This window comes from Myxine glutinosa, chromosome 12 (genome assembly GCF_964187855.1).
Source record: "Myxine glutinosa chromosome 12, kmMyxGlut1.1, whole genome shotgun sequence".
NCBI classification, from domain to species: domain Eukaryota; kingdom Metazoa; phylum Chordata; class Myxini; order Myxiniformes; family Myxinidae; genus Myxine; species Myxine glutinosa.
In genome coordinates, this window is record NC_136272.1 from 98,991,383 (window position 1) to 99,015,278 (window position 23,896).

The window sequence follows — 23,896 nt, forward strand, 5'->3', positions numbered from 1 at the left end:
TGTACGTGACCTGCTCAACTCTGTTCTTTAGTGTCTGATTTGGAAGAGGAGCTGCTGTCCGTCCTTCGACCATCTCCTCAAAACCATGGCTCACGACCGCATTCTCACAGCCCGGCAGGCTCAACTGGACAGCGATCCGCCGGCCCATCGACTTTTGACCCCAGTATGCTTCCTCCCGACCGCATCTGCGTCAAGATGGAACTCGGTCCAGGATCGCGCTTCATGATGTATGGGCAGTTGCTCAGAGCAATGCTCTCCATCAAGGTGCGCAACTTGTGAGATCACCCTATATTGGGAATTGTATTTTGTTTATAGCATGAGTGCGTGTTTGTTGTCAGCAACATCTCTCTGTGCCCAATGTTATATGGCTGCAAGTTTCATTTTCTAGTTTTTATTGTGGTCTGCTCTTCCACTTTCAAACCCCTTTTTGTGGGGTCTAATTTGTAATTATCCCTGTCCTAAAAGCGGTGCTTGGACTGTACCCATTTTGAGCCATCAACTTGATGAATCTCAGAGACACTCATGAGCCTCTCAGTATTACGACTGTGCAATCAGTCAATAATTATTGGCCACAGTGTGATTCTTCAAATTGAATGATCCTGGGAGGCCTCAGTCAAATCCGACAAAATAATGACTTTAATCACTTACTCTGCTTTTAACTGATTAAATAAACCCTAATTGTTTAATTTCCGGCAACGCTGCTTAAATTTGATTGGTAGTTGCAATCAAAAGCCCTTGGTAACGGAAAGTGAGATGGGCCTTCGTTTGTCATCTCCATCTGAAAATTGTAAATGCTGTGAAGGGTCGTAAACGTCATACTGATAGGTAACGTGCCTAAATGTGGCTAAGCCTTAACAATAAAATAAATAAATGCTGAAATAAAGAAAACGATCTATTTTAACGTTTCAGCCGTCACATCACCAAATATGTCAAATTGGTCCTTGCGTCCGTGTTTGACAAGGCCATCCATGTAAATAAATAAATAATCCAAAGCTATTCCAAAATGACTGCAAAACTTTTACAACTTTCTTATCCAAGAACATCAAATTACATCCAGACGTAACCATAAAGGAAACCGGACAGCTTTGATGAAGGGTTACTTTATTTGGATCAGTTTATTATAACGATTCTCCAAAGGTTGAAATGCTGGGAGAGCTTAACTGGATCCCATTCACAATTTGATTCCATGTTCGTTGATCGGTTCAGCATCATAACAAACCAATTGCAGGTGAATAATCAAATAATCCCAGTAGGAAAATTGTGAATTTTGCGTTCAATTGGAATCCTGCTTTTCTGTGCTTTGGCTGAGATATTCTGGAATTCCGCGTTGGCGTGTCACTCCTGCGAAGATGAATTGTTTGGGTTTCCTCCAACGCGTGGCGTTCCTTTTGCGTTTTCGATTCTGCTCTGGTTGAGATCCATCTCACTTTACAGACTTGTTAGTTTAACCAACGGGGTCCTTTATTTAATGTATTTTTTTTGGACACAGTCGAGGCTCGTGGAAGAGCTCGAACACAGAATGGATCAGGAAGCAACAATAACAAAAGGAACTGCAAAAAAGAGAAGGGAGAAATGCCAACAGTAGGGCTGAGTGAGAAAATAAACAGAGTTGGATAACCAGGGATGCACAGGTAAGGATGAGGTAGGAAAGAATGCAAGGGATGGACAAGGACACAAAAGCAAGGGGTGAAGGGGCTTGCATAGTTTTTGGATGGAGATAACAAAGGTCTGTCTCACTAGTGCAGCAGATAAACACAAAAATTGTGCATTTTATGAGAAAAGCATGAAATTTCTAGCATAGTTAGTATATACCATAAGGTTTATTTTCAGATGTGGAGGGAAGTCAGATTTGACCTCTGAGAACCGTGAGAGGTCAAATCCAAAATGGCCGCCAGTCCACCGAGTCTAATGTTCAAACGCGCTTAATTTTGGAACCAAATAGTGTAGAAAAACATTATAGGTGTCATTTCCAACTAAATTGAGGATGCCCAGAGGTGAATGATGCTTTCAATGAACTCCTAGGCATGCCAAGTGAGGTCAGTGAAGGCTCAATGTTACTGCTAGAGCGATTTGTGGTGCTGATGTACGATAGAACCAGTGAGAGCACGGAAGTGAATGATGCCAGGAAACAGCTCTTCACACAGAAGTGTAGAACTCTAGAGAACATTCCTCCAACCCAGGCAACACTCAAGCAGCACATCAAGTGCACTTGCTACCAGGCCAACTGTTGTAACCAGGCCAACTGTTGTAACCAGGCATTGGTCATGGATCCAGAGATGCCAGACCCACCTGACTGGGGCTGGACAAAGGAGACAACTGGGTGGCAGCCTCTTTGGACCACTCTTCCTGAAGCATCAAAATCGTGCCATGAATTGATCGACTGTGGCTGCAAGTGTGCCAAAGCTGCATTCAAGTGCACTGCACTGTGCTTCTGTTCTGGAGACTGTTAGATTTAGATCATTACCAATTTTCATCATTGCACTTGATTTAATGTAAGCTTTGGTGGACATACTTGGTTAACTACAGTTATTTTTTCAGAGGTTATTGCATCATTCCTTGCAGTGTAAACACTTTTTTTTAATCATTTCTGGTCTTTGGATGTTCTGTACCTATCCCTGTACCAGAAAAAATAAAGTTTTAAAAGTTCAAATGAACTTTTTCCAATAGCAGTTCCAACTGCAGTATCATAAAAATAGATATTTAACGTAATTTGACCTTGACCGTGACCTAAATGCATGTCCTTGCGTTCTGGCTATCTCAAAAGTATCACCAAATGAATGGGCATCCCCAATTTAGTTGCAAATGACACCTAAAAGCGCGTTTGAACATTAGACCCGGTGGACTGGTGGCCATTTTGGATTTGACCTCTCACGGTCCTCAGAGGTCAATTCTGACTTCCCTCCACATCTGAAAATAAACCTTATGGTATATACTAACTATGCTAGAAATTTCATGCTTTTCTCAAAAAATGCACAATTTGTTAAAATATGAGAGCTTATCCGCTGTACTACACTTGCAACTACCAATCAAATGTAACCAGCATTTTGGAAAAAGAACAATGATAATTTCCTTCATCAGTTAAAAGCTGAGCATGTGATGCTCCATTCTCTGCAGTTCTGTGGATCTTTCCTTGCTTGGCTTTTAAGTGGCAGCGCTCTATATTTGTTGGGATGGAAAACTGTAAATACCAATCGTAAGCTCGTTTTCTGGCCACGAGTGAGATTACGAGATTAGTTTATGAGGCAAAATAGACATCTGCAGATTCTAAATGTGTTTTAGGTGGAAATGTTTTATGTGGAAATCTGCAATGCAGAAGTTTTCTTTTTCTTCTTTAAGTGTTCAAGGCTCATGGTGTAGCTCGTACACATATCACAGGCAGGACAAGGACATTATTGGACACAAGTGTGCTTCTTTCTACAAGGCGTTTAGAATGGCAATTGGACGTTTGTAGACGATAAATAGACACACAGTGTATGGAAATTGAACCTTGGATTCAAACGTCCGCAGCCACCTGCTCCGACGGAAACTTCAAACGGGGTGACCCGGATAGTCACCTCTGCCACCGAAGGTGAACAGAGGTTATGGTTTCACCCATGTTTGTCTGTCTGTCCGTTTGTCTATCTGTCTGTGAGCAGGATATCTCAAAATGTTATTGACAGATTTAGTCAGAATTTGGTGGACATGTTGGGTGTGTGACCAGGACGAATTTGATTTTGTTTTAGGGCTGATACATAACCGGCCTATCAGTGGGATACAAAGCATAAACTGTTCAGCCTGGTGGAGGCCTCTCTACCGAGTGCCGTTCTAGTTGTTTTTATTTCCTGGTACATCTGAGTACCACAGCATCACGTTGTACTATGTTATTTGCAGTATTTGGCTGGGGTTTTGCTCGGTCACGTTGTCGATAGCATGCATAAAAGATGTTTGTAACATTTAAATGCTTGTGGGTTTGAAAGGCCAAATTATCCTAATGTCAGACTGCTAATTGCCTTGATTACAGTAGTAGAAAACAAATGCCAAATCGATATGTTTCTCCTGATGCTTTTAGCTGTGATTCTTTGGAATTGCAATGTATTATTGCAATGTATTATTGCAATGTATATATTGTAATTGCAATGTATTACTCCCTACCAAATTATTTAAATCATATTATTGTTTTCTCAATTAATGCAAATTAGGTAAACAAGTGTATCTTTGCAATTTTGGTACAAACATTCTATTCTTAATTATGGCTCTTGATCGTTGACGTGTTAACCACCGGCTCCTGCAGGAAAACTACTTTGGCATCAGCGATCAATTCACAGACTTCGATACCTCCAAATCACCCTCAGCCTCACCAGCCTCCACCACCAGCTCGCCCACCAACGTGACATCTGTCCAAATGGACCCTTTAGCGAGGGAGTCTGTGGCTGCCAGAGCCAGTTACTCACTGTCAATGCGCCCTTGGGCAATTACGGTGCTGGTAAACCTTCGACAGTTCCGCTGCCACCTCCCCACGGTGGGTGCACAACTTCCTGATGATATTTCCACACCTGTTGCTTCTTTTGTTGTGCCATGCTTTGTGTTTTTTTTCCTCAGATTGAGCACTCGGAGCTCAGGTGGCATTGCGAGTTTTTGAACACGACCGATTTTGTTTTCAAGGATTGTCGAACCATACCGATGGTGTTGTTTTTAAATTATTTTGTAATGCGAGATGCATTTCCATTTTTTTTTTCATCCATTTAGTGTTTGTTTGCATTTACAAACACAATCGAAGCCATTTTTTCTGATGTGTGCAGCAACAGCAGATTTGTCCTTCGGCATACCTGGAGCACCTGTGCTTCGAGATGAAGAAAGGTTATCGGGAGACTATGCTCCAGCTACTACTTTCACCTGTCACCATTGATGTCGATGATTCTTACCAGGTGTTTATACCTGTTACCTGTTCATATCCGTGTATTTTGCTAAATGTGTACACGGTCCATTATTGGATAATATACACGTGTAAACGTTAACATCTACCATGTCACCACAAAAACATCGAGTCCAATGTAAGTGAAATATTTCTCCAACATTAATTGCGCTATGTTAAACAATAACAACAACAGGTAAATGTAGTAATTGCATTCCCTTTATTTTGCAGCTTTAACTGTCGAATTCATCCGTTATGAGAAAGAGTAAATATATATACATAAAAAGAATGACCTGTGGTCACAACCTGTGACAAAAATCTGGTAACGGGCCAATTGGGAAATGCTATTAAATATTTGCGCAACCTAACGCTCGATTACGTAATGTATCACTTGATTACCGTGCGTTCTGATGTACCATGTGGTACTTTATTAAACCTATTATTACTCCTGCCAGGGAGTAATGCATTCGATCGTGTGTGTGTTTGTGTGTGTGTGTGTGTTCGTGTGTTTGTGAACAAGATATCTGGAAAAGTTCTGAACGGATTTGGATGAAAGTTGGTGGGATGATTGCCCTTGGGATAAGGAAGAATTGATTAGTTTTTGGTGAAGCTCAGGATATTATTCCGGATCCAGGAATTTTTTGGGGGAATTTTTTTGGGGAAGATTTTTTTCTGTTTTACTGCATTAAAGCTTTTATTCTTATTCTTAAATGATGTTTTTCTCCTCTAATTCCGAGATATATCAAAATTAATTCTCTGACAGTTAGGGCCTACTTTCTTTTTCATTTATTGTTTTGGGGAGAGGGGATGTTATATAAAACGTATTATTCCAACTAAACCCACGGCGGGAGTATGCACTCTACTGAGTGGTGTTCTAGTTAATATCTGTTTTTTTTCTGAGATTTGTATGCTTGTTACACTTAATTTATAGATCTATTTGTTGAATATTTTCTTGTTTGTATGCTTGTGGTTGATTTTGAAAAATGAACATACACACACACACACACACACACACACACACACACACACACACACACACACACACACACACACACACACACACCCATTGGAAGACAGGGCTCAGCAGCGGCCATCCACGGTGGGAGTATGCGCTCTACTGAGTGGCGTTCTAGTTCGATATATGATTAGATTTTGGAGGGTCCTGTAGCGGCATCATTTTCCTTTCATGCTATAATATGTAAATATGCGAGAGCTCGGGTTGATCGAGCTTTCTTTCCGGAACCGTGTGCAACCGGAAGTGAGACGAGTGGGTTTGCTTTATCACGGTTGGAATAAATAATTGACTCGGATTCCCGAGGCCTTGGACGTATTTTTTTTTTCCATGCTAAAGTCCCTCATCGTCGATAACTCTCGACCCAAACAAAGCCAATGGAAATCTGATGCATTAAAACCGGGCAGTTTATAATCAGGACAGGCCTACAGGCCAAATGTGTTAGGCCCACCAGGAAACAAGATGGTGGCCATATCATTTTGAATCTGTACTATGGTGGGTGGAGTCGAGCGCCAAATGTGGATGTGGTCCGGCAACTGTCCGACCAATGGATGCACATTTCAAAAATTGACCCCCACCAATAATCCCCAAAACAGCAACAACAACTGCAACGCAATGCTCTAGTACTGCGTTCCGCAACCTTTTTAGCCCAGTACACAATAAACCCCCCCCCCCCCCCCCCCCACAAACCGTCACGGAAGTATATCGATTGCTTATGACGTTAATATCTTGGTAAGGGTTCGGTTCATCATCTTTGTACAGTAGTACAATTCGTAATCTATATGAATAGAACACTGTGTGTGTGTGTGTGTGTGTGTGTGTGTGTGTGTGTGTGTGTGTGTGTGTGTGTGTGTGTGTGTGTGTGTGTGTGTGTGTGTGTGTGTGTGTGTAACCGATAGACTCCTAAACGGAGAGGCTCATGTGCTTGATATTTGGCATAGACATGGCCATTGAGCCTGGGAAGGACATGGCCTACCTAAAAATATTTGACGAGATCCATATTTTTTATTCATATTTACCTCAGCGCATTTCAGCGAGGAACATTATACACGGAATCTCAGCTGGTACCAGAGCAGCTCGCTGATTCGCTCAGAGCGATCACGTGATGTTCCATCCTCGCTGCCAGACAACTGAACGGAAAATATATAGAATGACCATTGCCATTCACACCACATAGGTGGAGATGCAGCTACCGGGCACCATCTTGGTTGGCACTCGATGCTGGGCAATGGTGATTTTCGTCACCCGTTTGCACGTAATTCAGAGCGAAAAGCGATTGCGTTTTTCACCTTTTCTGCGATCGTGTTTTGTGTCGATTTTTGTCGATTTTGTGCGATATGAATTAAACGACTTTGAAACAGCTGTGAAACGTCTTTCCACAACCCTTCCGTAACCGATTGGAGCAGTTTATTGCCGCACAAAATGGCATTTTGTGTGTTTGTGAACAAGATCCAACTCAACATTTTGTGTGTCTCCAAGATCCAACTCAACATTTCCTCCATCTGCAGCTCCCTCTGTGTACACCTTACATTTGAATGTAGCTGCCACACTGGTAAATGACCCTCTCAGACCACTACATTTTTGATGAACCCACTCAGCGCACATTGTACATTGAATGGAGTTCACTCCGACACCCTTCCTGCACACAGCACACGGCCACTTCGCAGTTCTTTCCACCTCACCACATGCTTTACCACTTGCCATCACCTTTGTCTTTCCGATATTCACCTTCAGACCTTTTGTCTCCATACATTCCTTCCACTTGTTCATCTTTTCCTTCAGTCCATCCATACTTTCTGCAATCAACACCAGATCATCTGCATACAACAACTCCCACGGTAAACCCTCCTTTACGTTCTGAGCCAGCACCTCCATCACAGCTACAAATAGTAGTGGACTTAGTACCGACCCCTGATGCACTCCCACGTTCACCTCAAACTCACCACTGTTCCCGTCCTTCGTCCTTACAGCTGTGCGCGCTCTTTTGTACATTGCCATCACTACTCTGATCAACCATTCCTCCACTCCTAACTTCCTCAATGCCCATGTCAATACTTTGCGTGGAACCCTATCAAATGCTTTCTCCAGATCAACAAACCCTAAAAACAACTTCTTCCTCTTCTCCATGTACTTCTCCTGCAACTGCCTCACAATGAAAAGCGCGTCTGTCGTTCCTCTTCCTGGCATAAATCCAAACTGCATTTCGTCGATCTTCACTTTCTTCCTTATCCTCCTCTCCAACACCCTTTCCAATACCTTCATTCCATGCTCCAATAACTTTGTCGCTCGGTACGAGCCGCACTCCAGAGGGTCACCTTTCCCCTTGTATAGAGGGACGAGGGTACTCAGTTCCCAATCCATTGGAATGCGGCCTTCTTTCACCACCAGATTACAGATCTCTGTCATTCTCTTCACACCCCAACTTCCTGGTGCCTTCAACATATCTCCCACAAATCCCGTCGGCCCTCCCGCTTTTCCACTCTTCATTGCTTTTATCGCTTCCTCAACTTCCTTCTCAGTTATCTTCTCTGCCGGTCCTAAAACTGGGTTACTCTCTATGTTGCCATCCCATGCATTCTCTGTATTCAACAGCATTTCCATATATCTTTTCCATCTTCCTTTAATTCCATCTGGGTCGACAACGATTTGGCCCACTTCATCCTTCAAGCAACTCACCCCCATCACATCACACCTCTCTTTCGCTATCTGCTTTGCAATCCTGAATACTGCTTTCTGACCCTCTTCCGAATCTAAGCGTTCTCCGAACATTTTCCGACATGCCTCCTGCGCCTTTGCTACCTCTTTCTTTGCAGCCTTCCTGGCTGCCTTATAACTTTCATGCTCTGCTGTTTCTGCTCCCGTACCCTCTCGCCTTCTGCCACTCCTTGAACTTCTTCCTCTTCTCGTCAATCCTCTTTCCAACTTCATCATCCCACCACCATGTTTCCGAGTGCCTCGGTGGTCCTTTTGTCCATCCACATACCTCACTAACGGCTCCCAACAGACTAGCTTTCATTGACATCCAACCACTTTCAAGCTCAACCACATCATCCTCTACCCTACTCAGCCTCTCTTTTAATGCCTCCCTTACTGTCACCTCTTTCAACCTCCACACCTTCATTCTCGGTTGGTACTTCACCCGCCGAGCTCTCCTCGCACCTTTCACCCTTATGTCGCAGACAACCAAGTGGTGCTGTGAAACAGCCTCCTCCCCCGGGATCACCTTTGTGTTCTGGAGGTGCCCCCTATCTCGCCTACGCACCATCAGGTAGTCGACGGTTGTCGTCGACCCACCTGACGTGTATGTAACAAGCTTATTATCCTCTTTCTGGAACTGAGTATAACAAATCAACAAATCAGCTCCATCAGCAAACTCCAAAATCCTTTCACCTTCTCCATTTCTCACACCATATCCGTAACCCCCATGAACTCCCTCAAAACCATCCATACTCCTTCCCACATGTCCATTCAGGTCTCCTCCCACCACAACAACTTCCTCATCTTTCACGTTTTCCATCAGCTTCTCTATCGCACACCAGAACTTGTCCTTCTCTTCATCGCTTCGACCAACCTGCGGAGCATATCCCGAGATGACGTTCACCAAGAGCTTTCCAATCATCATTTTCACCATCATCAACCTATCACTCACTCTGGTCACACTCACCACACTGTCTACAAACTCCTCAGAAAACAGGACACCAACACCATTCACGCCCTCCGGGCACCCTTGCCACACAAACTTGTATTTCTGTCCCTGCCTACCCTTCACCATTCTCACACCACTTCCCTTCCATCTCGTCTCCTGCACACAATATATGTCCACTCTTCTTCTGACCAATACTTCCACCACTTCTCCTGATCTCCCTGTCATTGTCCCTACATTCCATGTCCCAAACCTCAGAAACCGATCTCCACTTCGGGCTGTACCCTGCCCATATGTAGTTGTAATTGTCATGGTTCTCTTTTTGAGGCAATGTTTTTATGGCTGGATGCCCTTCCTGACGCCAACCCTCTTAGTCGTCTCTTACGACACGCAGGGATACGGTGTACCTATTCTGACCAGGGTACACACTGGGAAACGTTTAAAACATGGAAATTCTGGGTGGGGGGGGGGGGGGGGGGGGGGGGGAGGGCGGCGTCAGCATCACGGCTGCGGTTTAAACATATTCCAACAATATCCAAACAGAACCATGAAAACCGTGAAAAACAATCTGGGAAAAGTCTCCAATCGAGAACATGGATTTGAGAAAGAAGGAGCAGAGGCGGAAGAAAAACGAGATACAGGGGGCGGTGCACAGCACAAGTCGAGACGAGGAGGAGAGCGAACAAGCACGTGTCCGGGAGGAGAGAAAGAATCAATATAGAATTCTTTGTCTATCCATTTGTCCTGTTTTTAAAAACGCCGGACAAAGGGTAAGATGCCCGCGAGAGGCAGGGGGGAGAAAAGAAAATCAAAGAAACAAGCAAATACTGTGAAGGAAAGAACTTACACTCACAAAACACCGACGGGGGGGAGGGAGCCCGGAAAGACCAGGCCGCGCACGACGCGCGAATAAAAAACGACAATCATACACAAATCCGCAACAACCACAAAACCAAAACTAAACAGAAACACACAACAACACACACACAATAAAACAACCAGCGGAAACCCGACAAAGACACGAATGGGAAAACGCTCAAACTTCGATGCCGTGGAGAGCTTGAAGCAAGCCTCTTTGCAAGCGAAGAAGATTTCTGAAACGACCGTGTGACCCATTGAAAATCCTTCGCGACCCAAACATTGGGTCACGACCCATAGGTTGTGGAACGTCACTCGAGTAGACCTGCGACATGTCACAGGCAAAGAATAAAATAAAAAACAGAATAGATCAACGGATTGTGTACACATTTACAGATTTTTTTGCAAACGTTTATAATTGTTTCCGTGTACACGTTCGTGTGCACGTACACGGTCACAGCCTCAGTTGAAACCCACAGTCATTCATCAGCAACCTAAGGATTACCCTTTTGTAAACTTTGGTCGAACAGTCCAGATTCTGGATAAAGCAAATGTCTGAGCAGTCCAGAAACGTCCATACTTTCTTGCCCTCCTGTCTATTATCTCTGGAACATTCTCGCGATGTCTCTCACCTTGCGCTCTTCGCTTCCGTCTTTCAAGACTGCCCTGCTTTGCCACCTCTTGGTTTCTTCCCTATTAACCCCTGAGATTGTTTCTGCAATAGCTGACATCATGCCCTCTGTTCTCTGCCTGACCCTCTTTATCTCTTTATCTTCTCTTTATCTCTTTATCTACCATGGTGCATCTAAGTTCTTGGCCATCTTGTTCCTCTTTACTCTCTGGCAAGTCATTTAACCATATCTCTGTTGTTCAGCTGTTTGATGAGCCTTGCCCCCTGTATTGAAAGAAAGATAAAGAATATATATATATACAGACTTTGCATTTAATATGGAATATTTTTTTTCTGGGGGTGAACTTACTTTTCAAGATGTCTTAGAACCAAAAGTTCATTGGAATTATGTTGAAATTATTCTAGATTTTGTTAATGTGACCTTTAAAAGAAATAAAAACCACATTTGACATTTCGAAACAAATAAATTGATCTTTGAAAGTGATGTAAACTGATATCGAACTCAATTCATGGACAGTACTGTGTTAAACTTCTGTACGTTTTCCAGAAGTATCTCTTTATTTTGCACATTAGCCAAATTTTTTTTTAACAAAAACAAAAGTTAAATTACGACTGGGATTACGGACAGTAAAATTACAGTTCAGTACTTCGTGTAACCCCCACGAGCATTCAGGAGAGCACGTGCAGTCGTGCACGTTGAGGCATGCTGTTCACAAGATTTGCCCATGTTTGGACAGGAATCGCTTGCCATGCAGTGACAATAGCCTGCTGCAATTCATGCACAGAGGTCGGCTGCTGGTCCAAGTGGTCGATTTGACGCGTTAATTCTGCCCACAAGTTCTCTATCGGATTCATATCCGGGGACATGGCAGGCCACTCCATATGCTCTACACCACGGTCAGCAAGAAAGTGTTGGATCAGGCGAGCACGATGAGGCCATGCATTGTCATCTTGGAAGACAAAGTTTCCTCGAAAGGCTGCACGAGCAAATGGAAGCAATGTTTCTTCCAGAATGGCCCTGTACTTGAACTGTTTCAGGTTTCCATTCAGAACAACCAGGTCAGTTTTGCCCCCTGCATGAAAAGCAGCCCAAACGGTCACCCCACCACCTCCAGCTTGGACTCTTGGCACTATACAATCTTTGTTGTACGCTTCATGCACTTGTCTGCGCACTCGGACGCGGCCATCTTGACGATAGACCAGAAATCTAGACTCGTCACTGAAGATCACGTGATTCCAGTGTCCTGGCTGCCATTGACGGTGCTCTCTGGCCCACTGCAATCGGTGCTGGCAGTGTTGTCTGGTCAGGCGTGGCTTTCTCAGGGGACGCCTGGCACGATAGCCTGCTTGAACCAGTCGTTGGTTGAATATCCTTCTGGATACAGGCACGTTTGCCAGTTGCTGCCACTCAGCCCCAAGCCGATTAGCTGACTTGGTATGGCCATTGCGGACTAACCGGTGCAGCTGGCGACCATCCCTCCTTGTGGTTCTGCGGGGATGTCCTGGCCTCGGTATTGGAGTAGGGACACCCCTCTAAGCATTTCGTTTCAGGATCTTTGTCACCTGACCTTGAGTGATGCCATACTGCCGAGCAATAGCATGCTGTTTCATGCCGTAATTTCGTAAAGCCGCCACTACATGAAAAACAGCATTGTCGAGTTGACGGACCATCTCCAGAGGAAGCGGCAATAACCTTTGGCGATGTGCAGCAGTTGTTTTCCACTAATACAGAACGCAACAACCCTTGTGTACCCGACTGTGAAGCCAATCATCAAATGCACCTGTCCGTACATTTTGCCACGCCACCTGTGATATAATCCTGTTGTTGACTTCTTCCTGCGACAGACAATCAGTGACATGGTTCTTTTAACAAATAAATCACCAAAGTGTAAAAGAAACTCACCAGATTGATATACTAAGTTAAGAAAGTAAACCGAAGTCAAGAAAAAAAAAAAATTCCATATTAAATGCCAAGTCTGTGTATATATATATATATATATATATATATATATATATATATATATATTGCTACGGTTTTTAGAACCTTCACTTGTAAATTTTAGTAAATGTTTCCCTTATAAATGATCCCCTGTAAATATCCCCATCAATTGGCTTTGTTAAAGATCGCACCCTAGTTAGTCCATGTACAACACGTAGCGAACCATAGGACCTCTCTGTAGTTATTTCATTATTGTGTGTTTCAGTTAAGGATCTGTTCCCAATAGTTGAATCTGTGTTGCATTAATCAAATAAGATAGGCGCCTTTCAATTTCCCCAATCGTCTCACCCGCTCTTCAAAGTAACAGTCGGGCAGCGTTCGCTGCCGTTTGCATTGGGCTGTTTTGCTGGCACCACGCCGCCATAAGCCATGCGGTCTGAAGCTGAGGAAGAAGGGGGCGGGGCCACAAGAACAAGGTGTGGCATGTCGACTCGTCAGCAGAGGTGGAGTCAGCAAGCCCTTACCGACCAACCAGCGCCGAGGTGAGCCAACCGGTAGGCGTGTCTTCAGAGCCGGCGGCTTGATTCCTAGACGGACAATAAAAGCGGCTGTGAGGGACTGCTTAGGGAGAAGACGTGATCCGGCAGATGAGTGAGGTACCCGACGAGGATACGGAGCATTGTAAGGAGTTGAGTGGGTCCGTTTGACGGCGACAATCCCGCGCGTTATTCGCATTGTCCGACCGTGTCAGATACGAGACCAGAAGCTGCCGCTGGCTGTTCACTTCCAGCCCGGAGCGTGGACCTGGAGCGGACCTCAATGCTGTGCCTCTGCCCGGACCTTCCAGCCCTGCTGTCCCACCTGGACCTTCTCCCTCTTCCAGTCATTCCTGCCTGCTATTCCCCTTTTGTGTAAGTCTGTGTGTTCTGTCCTGGGCGTTGATAATATAAGACTGTTTAAGGCTGCCCTGTGTATCTTCTTCTTCTTCGTCCTGTATATTACTTTCGTTTCCTCTTCCTTTGGTTTTGGTGTACATAATTAATAAATGTCTGTTATTTCTTATCTTTGGTTTCTTCTTCCCCCGATCGCTTTAGTGATTTCCCCATTGGTACCTGTGGCACGATTTGGCCAAAGCGCAGAATCGGGTTCGTCAATTGCTAACGGCTCGAATCGCGGGTTGCTAAACCGCTTGGCAAATACCATCTTGTCCGTGGTTCGAGCGGTACTTGTCTCCCTGCTTTGCGGAGGGATTTGTAGAGGTATTCGGGAGAACACCTTGACCAATAACCCTGACCAATCTCACCCCGCAAAGGAGCGTTATAAGTACCAGGACTAGAGACGGCCAGCTTAACAGGCCAAGGGGATTAACCCCACCTTGCTAATGGGAGTGCTGTCTCTGAGATCCGTAACAATTGGTGTCGAGGAGTTGGGATTTGGACCCGAACCAAATTTTTAACATCTGGAAAAATTTGGTCAAAATTTACGAGCGGCCAAAATTTTATTATAACACCCAAAATTTAAAATCGTGCCATGGATGATCAAGGCGATCGGGTGCCGGTAGGGGAGAATGAGGAGGTAGAGTCGACCCAGGACCCCAGGGAGGAGATGGGAGAGATAGATGAGGAGGTTGAAGAAGGTGCGGTAGCGGGGGTTGCAGGCGCACAAGATGGCGGCGCCTCGCACGTGGTCGTGGCAGCACAAAATGGCGGCGCCGCGGAGGCCGAGCCCACGGTGGCAGCTGGGGCCGCTGTGCAAGTCGGGTTTGACCTCAGATTATTCCTGACCCAACTGGACGCAAAAATGGAGAGAATGGGTGAGAAATTGGGAGGCCAAATTGGAGCAATGAGGGATGAAGCAAGAGGTACCAGTGACCAAATTGGGAAGTTAGACAGCAAATTGGAGCAATTAGACGGCAAATTTGAGGGGTTAGACAGTAAATTTAAGGATTTAGACAGTAAATTTGGGGAGCTAGAAGGTAAATTGGGAGGATTAGGGGCCGAATTGGAGGACGTGAGTAGCCAAATGAACGAAGGGTTAACGGGGTTGGAAAATAGAATGGCCGCCCAGGAGAACCAGATGGAAGGGGTGAAGAATGGGTTAACGGGGCTAGAAGACAAGATGGGAGGCAAATTGAGGGAGATGGGGGAGCAATCCGCCCGGGAAATTAAACAGATGGGGGATCAGATAGAGGAGGTAAAATACGGGTTGGAAAGTAAATTGGATGCCCAAAGGAATGATTTGGAGCAGATGAGGGCGGCATCTACCAAAGAGATGGGGGAGGATATAAGGTGCGGAGTGAGCGAAGAGGTCGCGGGAGTACGCGACGAGGTGAAGCGGGGTGAGGAGCGCATGGAGAAAGAGGTGAGGATGTGTACGGCGAGGTTACAAGGGGGTATAGAGGAGCTGACGCAGGGAGTAGGGCAGCTGATAGTGGGACAGAAGGAGTTTGGGGAGCAGGTGGAAAAGAACACGGTGGTGATAGGAGGGTTGAAAGCGACCCAGAAGGAAATAAAGAAAGAACTAATGGCGACAAAAAGGAATGTCAGACGGTACATGAGGGACTGACGAAGAGGTTAGAGGAGGTGGTAGAGACAATGGAGACGAAAGAACGCGAAGTCAGGACGCACATAGAAACGACCAAGGTGGCCTTCGAGGAAGAAATTGAAGGGGCGCACCGGGAAATAAAGGAGGTGAAACAGAAGTTAGAGGAGGTGGAAGAAGGGGTAAGTGAAATTAAGAAAAGACGGAGGGAGACTAAGAAAGAGATAAAGGAGGAGGTGATGGAATTGGTGCAAGGTCTGTGCTCACAGCGTGATGATGTGCTTACTGACCAAATAAAGAGTTTGCAGGTGGCGGAGGAGGAGTGAAGGAGAAGAGGCGCCGAGGTGAGTGGCGATATGCTCGGGAATGTATATGGTGTGAGGGGAGATTCAGCGAGCTTGAGTGTTGGGCTAGACCCGGGCGTTCGTGAGAGGCCGCTGGTGAGGTGTGCGGCTGGTGCAGAGTGCGTGGAAAGAGGAGGTGTGCAAGGATGTCCGACCATGGGGAGTGCGAAAGGTATTGGTGAGCCCAGGGTGTGCTGTGGTGATTGGGTGTGTGCAAGAATGCACCCCCATGAGTGGTACGGAGTATGTACCGGGAGAGGGTGCGCAAGAAGGCATGCGAGAAAGGTGTGGACCGGAGGGGTGTGTGAGGAAAAAGTGTGCGCTGAGGAGTGAGTGTGCTGTCGAGAGTGAGAGTGAATGCACGACAGAGTGTGGTGGTGAGAGTCACACGGAGTGCGAGTTGGTTTTGGCAAGTGAGAAAGAGTGCACACCTGGAATGGTTGAGCGTGTGCGGGAATGCACACCTGAGTTGGTGGTGAAGCGTGTGATTGGGTGTGCAAAAGAGTGCACACCCATGGTTGTCACAGAGGATGTGACTGAGGAGTGGGCGCGAGGAGGTGTGTTGATGAAGTGTGCGAACGATGAGTGTGTGCCAAGGTGTGCGGTGGTCAGATGTGTAACGAAGTCTGTGAGCGGAATGAGTGTACCTGGGTGGTGTGTAAGATAAATTGCAATAACAAAGTGTATGGAGACACCTGGATGTGTGAGGATGGGAAGAGTCGTGTGTGGGTGTGAGCATGTACGGGGAGCATTGTCGCTGCGCGGAGCAGCGTTTAGGCTGACGGATAGTCGACGCGAGCCCTCGGTCCGTGTCGGGCTTTGTGTACTGCGGGAACCGGCGAGGGTCGTAATCACGGCGGTTTCAAAAGAACCGCTGTGCGCGATCCGGGCCCTGCCCTGCACGGTCGTGTCCGTGCTTTGCCGGGCAAGGCGACCGGCCCGGTTCGAGGGGAGGTAGGAAGGGTCGGAACGGCGCCCCCTCGTGGTTGCGGCGTTCCGGCCGGGCAAGATTGGGCCATCGGGTAGGAGACCGAAAGGCTCCACGCCGAGGTGGACCTTGGAATCTCGGCCCGAGTAAACCTCCTCCCCTGAACCGAATGCCGGACGGACCCAACCGCAGTAGACGAACCACCCGCATTCATTGCTCGGCTTTGCGAAGCCGCGCGTTGAGAATGTAATCTCCCGCACCGAGGCTCGAAGTTTAATGGACGATGGTAGGGATAGTGAATTTGATCGGCAAATTTTATGGGCAAATTGGATTGGTAAATTTGATTGGCGAAGATGATTGGCAAAAATTGGATGGGCAAAATTGATAATGGGAGATGCCCGATGTGGAGGGATGGCAACTCTGCCATCCCTCCCATCCACCAGGGCACATGAGCAATAGTTTATGGGGTTTTGGCTGTGCAAACTAGCCCGGGATGGTTAGGTTATTGATTAGGGATCTAGAGAAATGACAATAGGTAACTGTAGAGTTAAGTAGCGACATTGTACCTGTAGAGGGGACGTAGCAGATTAGTGGATTTTAATGACGTGGGAGTGCTTAGTATAAGGGAAGACGGGGGCGCGAGTTTCAGAAGGGAGTAGTCAGCTTAGATGATGCAGTGTATGATTGAGTAATTGTGATTGTGTATTGCATTGAATGAATGAGCCTGGGAGGAAAGATGGGTGCACATGCCACCAGGTGTACAGGTGACACCAGGTGTGTGGGCACAGGTGTGCAGGTGAAGCACGGGTGAATGGAGCATGGAATGAAGGGAGTATGGAATAGATGGAATGGATGGTGTGGAGTGAGTAATGTGGAATACGTGGAGTGGAGTGGTTGGTGCGAAGGGAGTGGATGGGGAAGATGGACCCCTTTCACGAATACCCGGGGAGGGTAGTTTAAGAGTAGGTAGAGGGAGTAGGTAAATTGTGGTTGGATATTGGCATCTGTGGTGCGTGTGGTAGAATGGTGTTTGGATGGGTGCATTAGTGGAGTGAAATGGCTGGGCGTGTGGCCTGTTAGTGTGTGTCTGGTTAAATGGGCACTCCGCCACTGTTAGTCTGTCGGCCAGGTGAGGCCGCAGGTGGGCTCTGGGAGCCAGTAGAGTTGTTCAGTGGGGCCCGAGGATCCGGAGGACGGACCCGGGTAGCCCGACGCCAAAGAGGGCAGTAGTGGGGTAAGGGAGCCAGAGGGCCTTCCCCAGGTAGGTTAGGGTAAGGAGCAGGTAAGCTCGGAGGCAACTGCTGTGGCGGAGGTGTGCAGGTGAGCGGACCTGCTGGGAGCGCCACACGACCCAGCCCGGAAATTGTGCGAAGGCACAGGTGAAGAATCGAGGGAGTGAGACCCCAAATTGGTGAGCACCACAGCTTGGTCAATGGGAGTTCGGTTCCTAGAACCACATAGTGTAAGTTGGCCAATGGTTTGGCAGGGAAAGACCCCGGGTAGAGTAAAAGTGTTAAAGTCATTTAGAGGATAGTTAGGATTGAATTCTCTTCGCACCATCTACATCCACTCACCAAGGTGACAGGACTCCACACCATGTTTTTTTTGTTGCAAATGTTTTGGGGATGTGAGACGCATCATGACGTGGGGGTGACATTGTGCTTGTTTATTCCATCTCTTCCTCCTTAGGAGGGATGGATGATGAATTGATTGATGGCAAATTTGGATTAGAGGGATTGATAACGAATTTGGATTAGGGGAGATATGGGGAAGACAGGATATTAGTGACGAATTTGTAAATGTGTAGAGTTTTGTAAATACGGGGTAAGGGCAAGGGTAGGGTAGGTGACTGGGGGGGGGGGTGACGTACGGTAGGGACGAGCTTTCTCCGCTCGCTCCCATGCGCACCTCACCTCTGCATTACCTTGTATTGATGTGTACCCTTGTGACCTTGCCCCAATGCTTGCTGTGTCCTTTCCTTCCCCACTCACGGCTTGTTTCTTTTGGGTCCGGGGGGGAGTGCGCAGGTAGCCGCACTTGTGGGCCTGAGCCGCCACTGCACAACCTGCCTGGACTGGTACACCACCCCATGGACCGCACAACTTGCGGCCGAGCACCACTTTATGGACCACACGTTATTGTGGCCAAGCACCACTGATGGACCGCACGTGTTGGGGCCTGGCCCCTCTGCTGGGACCGGCCATGATGGCCAGAGCAAAGCTTGCTTGTGGACCACGGAGAGGTGGCCCCCTTTGCCATACAGGTGGACCACCCTTAGTTGGCCCTAAATAAAAATGGACGCGTTGTGTGCCTTTTTTATTATTTTCAAATAGGCAGCAAGCCACAAGACCAAGAATAACAGCAAGAAACATCTGACCAGCAGAGCAGGGGAAGCAGGAGCTGACAGCCAGGTCATCAGTTTGTTTTTATGTGTGCAATGAGCACTGGATGGTGCTTTGTGAATTTATTGGTGCTGATTGGTGCTTTGGTGCTTTGTAATGCTCTTGTGCTCGGGGGTGCACTGCAATATCAATTGTGCATCCCCGGGCATTTGAGTATGGCGCATCGGTGCAGTGCAGTGCATGCTCCTTCCTCTTGCAAAAAAACTTTCTTTTTGTCTCCCAAAATGACAGGTCCTGGGTTTGCAGTGTAAATACCAGTTAGTGTTTTGTAAATAATGCTCACCACCGTATATGTATAGTTTGAAGACCATTCCGCAATTCGGTTATTCTGTGGGCGTGAGTCTGTTAGGTAGGATGCAGCGTAGCAGGCGGGACATACGTAGTTGTTTTAAAGCGGTCGCACTCAAGGGTAAGGTTAATAGTAGAGGGCTACTACACCTGAGTGTCACATTAAGTAAAGTTATTTCGGGCCGGGACGGCCCTAGAGGAAAGACGGGTGCTGTGTTACGGTTTTTAGAACCTTCACTAGTAAATTTTAGTAAATGTTTCCCTTATAAATGATCCCCTGTAAATATCCCCATCAATTGGCTTTGTTAAAGATCGCACCCTAGTTAATCCATGTACAACACGTAGTGAACCATAGGACCTCTCTGTAGTTATTTCATTATTGTGTGTTTCAGTTAAGGATCTGTTCCCAATCGTTGAATTTGCGTTGCATTAATCAAATAAGATAGGCCCCTTTCAATTTCCCCAATCGTCTCACCCGCTCTTCAAAGTAACAGTCGGGCAGCGTTTGCCGCCGTTTGCGTTGGGCTGTTTTGCTGGCATCACGCCGCCATAAGCCATGCGGTCTGAAGCCGAGGAAGAAGGGGGCGGGGCCACAAGAACAAGGTGTGGCGCGTCGACTCGTCAGCAGAGGTGGAGTCAGCAAGCCCTTACCGACCAACCAGCGCCGAGGTGAGCCAACCGGTAGGCGTGTCATCAGAGCCGGCGGCTTGATTCCTAGACGGACAATAAAAGCGGCTGCGAGGGACTGCTTAGGGAGAAGACGTGATCCTGCAGATGAGTGAGGTACCCGACGAGGATACGGAGCATTGTAAGGAGGAGAGTGGGTCCGTTTGACGGCGACAATCCCGTGCTTTATTCGCATTGTCCGACCGTGTGAGGTACGAGACCAGAAGCTGCCGCTGGCTGTTCACTTCCAGCCCGGAGCGTGGAGCTGGAGCGGACCTCAATGCTGTGCCTCTGCCCGGACCTTCCAGCCCTGCTGTCCCACCTGGACATTCTCCCTCTTCCAGTCATTCCTGCCTGCTATTCCCCTTTCGTGTAAGTCTGTGTGTCCTGTCCTGGGCGTTGATAATATAAGACTGTTTAAGGCTGCCCTGTGTATCTTCTTTTTCTTCGTCCTGTATATTACTTTCGTTTCCTCTTCCTTTGGTTTAGGTGTACATAATTAATAAATGTCTGTTATTTCTTACCTTTGGTTTCTTCTTCACCCGATCGCTTTAGTGATTTCCCCATTGGTACCTGTGGTACGATTTGGCCAACGCGCAGAATCGGGTTCGTCAATTGCTAACGGCTCGAATCGCAGATTGCTAAACCGCTCGGCAAATACCATCTTGTCCGTGGTTCGAGCGGTACTTGTCTGCCTGCTTTCCGGAGGGATTGGTAAAGGTATTCGGGAACACCTTGACCAATAACCCTGACCAATCTCACCCCGCAAAGGAGCGTTATAAGTACCAGGACTAGAGACGGCCAGCTTAACAGGCCAAGGGGATTAACCCCCCCTTGCTAAGGGGAGTGCCGTCGCTGGGATCCGTAAAAAACAAATAAATATATATGTATATATATATGTATATATATACAGTATATATACAGTATATATATATATATATATATATATATATATATATATATATATATATATATATATATATAGATATATATACACACATATATACACATATATACACATATATATATACACATATATACACATATATATATATACACATATATATACTACTGTGTTCAAAAAGTATCCGACCTTTATTTTTCGTGCGTAAAAAAAAAGAAGCTAGGGAGGCATTGATTGGTGCACGTATGTAGGTGATCCTAATGCGCACACGTGAATTTTTTCCCACCTGCAGAAGCTGTCATTCGACGGCAGACCGCCGATGAGTGATGACATGTAAGCGAGCGCCGTCGGATTTTCGTTTTTGACAAAATGACGGAAAAACTTGAACAACGCTACTGCATCAAATTTTGTGTTTTTTGGCCTCGGGGATGTTGGATGCTTCCATTGTGATGACTGCAACTTGGTTTCTGGGTCGTACCCATAAACCCAGGACTCATCGCCAGTGATCACTGTGTTGAGGAAGCTGGGATCACTGTTCACAGTCTCCAGCATGTCCTGTGCGATCTCCAAACGGAGTTGCTTCTGCTCAATCGTTAGCAGCTTTGGTACGAACTTCGCTGAGATTCTCCTGAAGCCCAAATACCCCTTCATAATGGAATGAACGGTGTTGAATCTTGCGGATCGTTTCCACTTGGGAATCGCCAAGCTTTACACAAAATTTGATGCAGTAGCGTTGTTCAAGTTTTTCCGTCATTTTGTCAAAAACGAAAATCCGACGGCGCTCGCTTACATGTCCTCACTCATCGGCGGTCTGCCGTCGAATGACAGCTTCTGCAAGTGGGAAAAAATTCACGCGTGCGCATTAGGATCACCTACATACGTGCACCAATCAACGCCTCCCTCGCTTCTTTTTTTTACGCACGAAAAATAAAGGTCGGATACTTTTTGAACACACTACGTATACACATATATACACATATATACACACACACACACACACACACACACACACACACACACACACACACACACACAGTCACGTGAAAAAGTTAGTCCACCCCATGTAAAGTTTTGACTTTTTCAACATATTTCAACATACATCTATTTGATCTTCATTTCAACAATATTGATAGATAAAGGTGATATAATATAACAAATATCATGAAACATTTACATTTTGTAGTCCATTGTATAATTTAAATAAACATAAATGCAAATTTCGCATGTGGAAAAAGTAAATACACCCCTACATTTATCACTACTTCAAATACCTAAAATTAGAATCAAGTGCACCAGCTCAGGTGCAAATGATTAGAACATCATTAGAGAGGATCTTGGAGGAACCTGTCTTATTTTAACCTCAGACATTTAGTTTGGTTTGCTCTGTTGTTGAAGTGTGCGGCGTCACCATGCCTAGATCAAAAGAGCTTACTGAGGCCTTCAGAAAGAAGGTTATAGATGCCTACGAGTCTGGGAAGGGATTTAAAAAGATCTCCAAACAATTTGAAATCAATCATTCGACTGTCTGGAAGATCATCTACAAGTGGTGAATATTCCAAACAACTGCCAACTTGTTCAGGCCAGGCTGCCCCAGCAAGTTCAGCCTGAGAGCAGACCGCAAGATGCTGAAAGAAGTCTCTAAGAACCCCAGAATGTCATCACGGGACCTACAGGTAGCTCTTGCCACTGTTGATGTCAAAGTGCACGAGTCTACCATTAGAAAGAGGCTGCACAAATTTGATCTTCATGGGAGGTGTGCCAGGAGGAAACCTTTGCTGTCCAGAAAGAACATCAGGGAAAGACTAAAGTTTGCCAATGAACACCCAGGCAAAGACCAGCACTTCTGGAACAATGTGCTCTGGACAGATGAGTCAAAGTTAGAGCTATTTGGCCACAGTACCAGAAGACATGTTTGGCGAAAACCAAAGACAGCATTTGACCACAAGAACCTGATACCAACTGTAAAGCATGGTGGTGGAAATATTATGGTTTGGGGCAGCTTTGCTGCATCAGGGCCTGGGCAGCTCACCATCATAGAATCCACTCTGAATTCTTCATTGTACCAGAGGGTGCTTGAGGATAATGTGAGGCCGTCTGTCGGAAAGTTAAAGCTCAACCGAAGGTGGACCTTGCAACATGACAATGACCCTAAGGGGGCAATACCACCATTGATTGATTGAATTGATTCTGCCAAAGGGGGCAATACCACCTATTAGAGCCAAGAGTGTACTTACTTTTTCCACATGTGAAATTTGCATTTATATTTATTTAAATTATACAATGGACTACAAAATGTAAATGTTTCATGATATTTGTTATATTATATCACCTTTATCTATCAATATTGTTGAAATGAAAATCAAATAGCTGTATGTTGAAATATGTTGAAAAAGTCAAAACTTTACATGGGGTGTACTTACTTTTTCATGTGACTGTGTATATATATATATATATATATATATATATATATATATATATATATATATATATATATATATATATATATATATACATACATATTTGTTACTGAACTTGAATTGCCTTTTCCCTTTGCCTTTTTTGTGTGTCTGAACAGCGACCACCACGTGACAGCCATTTGGGACACGGTTATCTGAGCCTTGTAGGGCTGCAGATGCGTGCTCATGCCATGTTTTCCACCGAAGGCCTTCCCGTTGGCAGTGACACCCTTGAGTATGCCTGGCTCATCGAACTCTCTCTTGGCAAGATAGTAGGGCGCCTCACTACACCACAGGTGTGTTACTTTTTTTCCATTTTTTGTTGATGTGCTTTTCATCGTTATTTTGTCATTCCTCACACAATAGACATATCACAGAGTGTCCACCAGTAAT

The 23,896-nt window shown here is 45.9% G+C and overlaps 1 protein-coding gene across 1 annotated transcript in view; it reads left to right on the top strand.

The window, feature by feature from the left end:
- BLTP1 (bridge-like lipid transfer protein family member 1) overlaps positions 1 to 23,896 on the top strand; it is a 282,755-nt gene that overhangs the window by 19,674 nt on the left and 239,185 nt on the right. The window contains exons 6-9 of the mRNA XM_078766129.1: positions 32 to 264; positions 4,271 to 4,498; positions 4,779 to 4,904; positions 23,623 to 23,799. Coding sequence (XP_078622255.1) covers positions 32 to 264; positions 4,271 to 4,498; positions 4,779 to 4,904; positions 23,623 to 23,799 — 764 coding nt within the window. The remainder of the gene's footprint in view (positions 1 to 31; positions 265 to 4,270; positions 4,499 to 4,778; positions 4,905 to 23,622; positions 23,800 to 23,896) is intronic.